Raw genomic sequence first — 4,211 nt, 5'->3', positions numbered from 1 at the left:
GAACTTTACTCAACTGCCTAGAAGCTCTACTCAAACAAATTGTAAGTACAGCTTTAAGTAATTGTTTATCATTCATTCTTTAACATGGAATGGACAAACTGTTCTACACCACAATCTACTTTTTGTAACATTATAGCCATATGGCATCATCTAATTACTGCAAAATTTGGCACCAACCCTTTGAAAATAAAAAGGAGGCAACGCATCTTTTAATAAGATTTTATGAACCAAAACACATTGGGTTATTTGTTCAAATTTCAAAATGTTAGTTTCAGCAACAAGCCCACAGAATCCATTATTTAATTGTTTTTAAGTTCCAAAAGTAAACCAATAAAGAACAGAGGACACAAGTGAAACGAACAATAGATGTATAGAACTTTGCATATGGATCTACCTACGGTTCTCCACCAAGCTCCACTCGCAGGCTGTCATATGGATATACTTTTGGTGCCTGCTTAACAGTAGGGAAAAGATATCAATCAGCATGAGAAATATCAAACAACGTATACCAGCAAGTAACATAACATTAAGACTGTAACAAACTAAACTCTTGCAAGCAACAAAAATTTACACCAAATTAATGACATGTAGGTTACTTCTCTCTAGCTACTTTTTGGGCTGCTAATGACACACAACATGAAATGTTGATGGATGTACCATTGAAGAAAGGAATTAAAAGCCATACAAAATAAAAAGGATAAGGAATCTTCTAAAATAGACATCACTAAACCCAAAGCAAGCAGAAGACTTCCACTTACCTAGCAGAAACATCATTGTTTAAATAGCACAAGTAAACAGTGGTTTCCATTGATTTACCATAAAATATCTAATGTGAACTCTCAAGAACTTCAATTATACCTTTCAAAAACAAAATAACTTTAATTATCTATGCAATTGACATGGCAGTGCTAGCATATTGTCAAAAGATATACCCTAAAAAGGCTTCTTGCGAAGCCCAAAATATATTGTCAAAGTTGCTAACTGAGCATGAGACGGATTTCAAACTCCAGCAGGCAGAATAATGAGACAGAAGGCCAAACTAGCCAGTAGCCCCCAATGGAAGGGATTTCCTCAACAATTCAACACATCTAACAGGGGAAATGCATTTCTGAAAATATTTCTAAGTTCATCAGAGAATCAAGCAAGGGAAAACCAAAGACAAGGGCTTTCTATCATGAACCTTTGCAAAATTCATCCTCTCAACCATAATCATTGTTGAGAAAACAGGCTAGAGTCCTCTAGCATGAAATATCTTCCATCCTAAAGCAGGTAGTTCACATATCCCCCTATTCTGGGATAATGACTCACTCGAGCTTGAAGTTCAAAATTTCTCAGCTTAAAACATGAGTGACATTATGGTACCTTTTGATCCGGTCACTATCCTACATTCCTATTTTCCCAATTTCAAACATATCCAAAACACCACTAAGCTACAAATATTAATATTACATGAACACGTTAAAAAAACTATAAGGTAGCATTTGGGGTCTTGGGTTTCAAACTTTGGATTTGAATTTCGAGAATAGTGCAAATTGAGTGATAATACACATACAAATATATTACTCATGATTGTTTCTCAAATCCCTGGATTTGTTGGATGCCTAGTAGTGAATTTGAAATTCCCAAGGAATTTAACAAATTCATGCTTTTTATACTTTCCAAAAACGCATTATATTGAAATTCATCTAATTTATTCATAATATATACAATTCATTCTCACAATTTATATAGCAAATGAAATCCAAATCCAAGAGTTTCAATTTCATATTCCCAAATGCAGCATAAAGAAAATTGAATTGAACTAAGGCAAAGTCAACTAATCAAGTCAGAGATTTGAACTCACGAATGGAATCTTGGAGGCCTTATCATTCCACCAAGCCAAAAATCCCAACGATGCAAAGAAGCTCAAGCCTCCACACATCCAAGCTAATGCCTCATACTACTCCCAGAAAAATGAAACATAGGAACAAGAACAGAGAAAAAAAAAAGAGTAATTTCTTCAAATAATCCAAAATCCCACTACCATAAAACGCAAATGAACATTTAAATAGAGAACTTACTTACCTTTCCGACGGTATCAGCGATTCGATCAATACAAGGTTCTGGAAATGCAGTTCCATTGTCCCAAATTAGCTCGTCATTTACAGGAAGCTGAAAGGTTCCAGCAGGAGTAAAATTGTAGGGTTTTGGGTTAGTCTTTTTAATGATTTTAACTGAATAGATCTGAAGAATTATGAAGTGATTGAGCTTACGGGCTTGTCGGGAACGATATGTTTGCCGACAGGGAGACCCATACCGGAACGGAGTCGAAAAGAAGAGGCGACGGAGCGCGATACGACGCCAGTTCCGCCCATTATACGTGACGCTACGTTGCTCAATCTTCCTGCCATTTCTTTTCTCCTCGGAACTTTCTGCAGAACCAAACTCTGGTTTCTGTATTAATATTTAGCTATGACTAATTCCAATGGGCCATTTGCCCACGATAGGGATAGATAAATGATATTCAAACGATAAACAAAACGTAATGGATTCGAAGCCGAAGCCCATCAATATGGACCTATGGAAACCTTTTTAGTGTCAAAATTGTGATATTTTAACTTGTTCAAATATCAGGTTTTAGGTTTGATTTTCACATTACATAAACTGTTCTGTTTCTAAATATATTCTAGTCGTCCAAATTTATTTTGATTCAAACCCAAATATATTCTAGATATTTGGAGCTGTGAGTCTATTTGTATTCATAATTTTTTAAGTACATATTACAAATTGAAGGGAAAACACGACAATAGATTTTAAACTTTAGTCTTTTGACGGTGAACAAAGGACTTAATCACTATTCATTAACGCTTTAAAAATTTTAAATATATTTTTTTCAAAAACTTAGTTTAAGATAAATATTTAACTTGACTTTGAAATTAAGCCTCTTTCGTCTCAAGGTCCTCCAACACTTAACCTCGACCTTAGATCTTGCAAGTTTCTATTATCACCCAAAGTTTCCCTTTATCTTGAAACCACATACAAATGTATTTAAATTCCTTCAACCCTGAGGGGTTTAAAGAGTCCATAACCTCTTTAAGGTCCTCATATAATCCATCGGTGCTTAAGACGTCAATCTCTTAAAATTTTTATATCTCTTCATTTTTATTAACCTCGTAGTTATAGCTCCCTAAGAGGAGTTTGAGGAGTTCATGTGGCACATCCATGATTGTCCCTTGCATTTCATAGACTCGTCATCATAAGATACCCCAAGTAGCAACGATCTTTTCCTCCAAAAAGTTTGAATGCCCCACTCATGCTCCCTTTATGATCACCTTGGTACTTGACACACTGATCCTTAAGGCCTTCGTAATCTTTCCCCCAATTTACTCAAAGGTTTCAATCCTCAAAAACCAATAGGAGTCTAAGGAGCATTCAAGCCACCTATAGAGTCCCATCGATACAAGAAAAGATGTGAGTGTAGGGGTATGATGAGCAAATGCTTATATATTTTAAGTCTTAATTCCCTCACATTTGCATTGTTCTTAATTAATTTTTAGTTAGTTTTGTATAAATAGGTCCATTTTTCCATTAGCTATTGAAAAAAATTAGTTTTAAGTTATTCTTAATGTTTTTGTGTTCTTGAGTTACAAAGCTTTTCCAAAGTCTTCTTGTAGACATTAGATTGAGTTCAAGAGAAAAAAAAAGCATATTCGAAAGAGGTGGAAAAAGGAAAAAGCTGGAAAATGCAAAAAGTCTGAATCTATTTGCAAATAATTCACTTTACATAAACACAAAAAGTAAGAATATGTTCTACTTTTCGTCAGTACTCGAGTTTCAAATTTGTGATATTTATTAAATTAATTAGGCTTTTGGTCTTTTCCGCTCTAGCTTGAGATCTTGCCTTAGAAAAGCCTTGTAAATGGTAGAAGCATGTTGGATTCCTTAGGTTGCCTTAAACTTTTGATTACGTTTTCTTAGGTTAGAAAGTATAGAAAGTTTGGAGAGTTTGGTTTAGTAGTTTTTATTTGTTTTTAGTTTTGTAATAATTTGTTTTTACTTTAAACTTTTAATTTTCTTGTAAATTACAATAACTCTTTTAGAGATTCTTTATTATTAAGTTGTCTTAATTTGACGTAATTCTTTGGTTGTGATACCTCATTTTAATATCTTTTATGTTGTTTTCCAATTTAAAATGAGCAAAATTATTTATGCGGATGGGAAATCCTTATGTT

The 4,211-nt window shown here is 34.0% G+C and overlaps 1 protein-coding gene across 1 annotated transcript; it reads right to left on the bottom strand.

Moving 5' to 3' along the window:
• Window positions 1-218: 218 nt before the first annotated feature.
• LOC108468154 (NADH dehydrogenase [ubiquinone] 1 beta subcomplex subunit 8, mitochondrial-like) lies at window positions 219-2,478 on the bottom strand. The gene is made up of 4 exons (XM_017769026.2): window positions 2,253-2,478; window positions 2,065-2,151; window positions 1,844-1,939; window positions 219-451 (listed from the first exon to the last, which is right to left on the bottom strand). Exons 1-4 carry the CDS (start codon window positions 2,388-2,390, stop codon window positions 395-397), a joined length of 378 nt encoding a protein of 125 aa, XP_017624515.1. The 5' UTR covers window positions 2,391-2,478; the 3' UTR covers window positions 219-394.
• Between the last annotated feature and the right edge of the window lie 1,733 nt (window positions 2,479-4,211).

The sequence above is a fragment of the Gossypium arboreum genome, chromosome 8 (assembly GCF_025698485.1).
Source record: "Gossypium arboreum isolate Shixiya-1 chromosome 8, ASM2569848v2, whole genome shotgun sequence".
NCBI lineage: Eukaryota > Viridiplantae > Streptophyta > Magnoliopsida > Malvales > Malvaceae > Gossypium > Gossypium arboreum.
The sequence above is the reverse complement of the archived record's forward strand: the minus strand, read 5'-3'. Positions and strand labels throughout refer to the sequence as shown.

Coding starts and splice junctions, on each gene's coding strand:
- LOC108468154 (XM_017769026.2), bottom strand. CDS start 2,390: ATGGCAGGAAGATTGAGCAACGTAGCGTCACGTATAATGGGCGGAACT. Junction 1,940..2,064: donor TCGCTGATACCGTCGGAAAG/GTAAGTAAGTTC, acceptor TTCTGGGAGTAG/TATGAGGCATTAGCTTGGAT. Junction 452..1,843: donor AGGCCTCCAAGATTCCATTC/GTGAGTTCAAAT, acceptor ACTGTTAAGCAG/GCACCAAAAGTATATCCATA.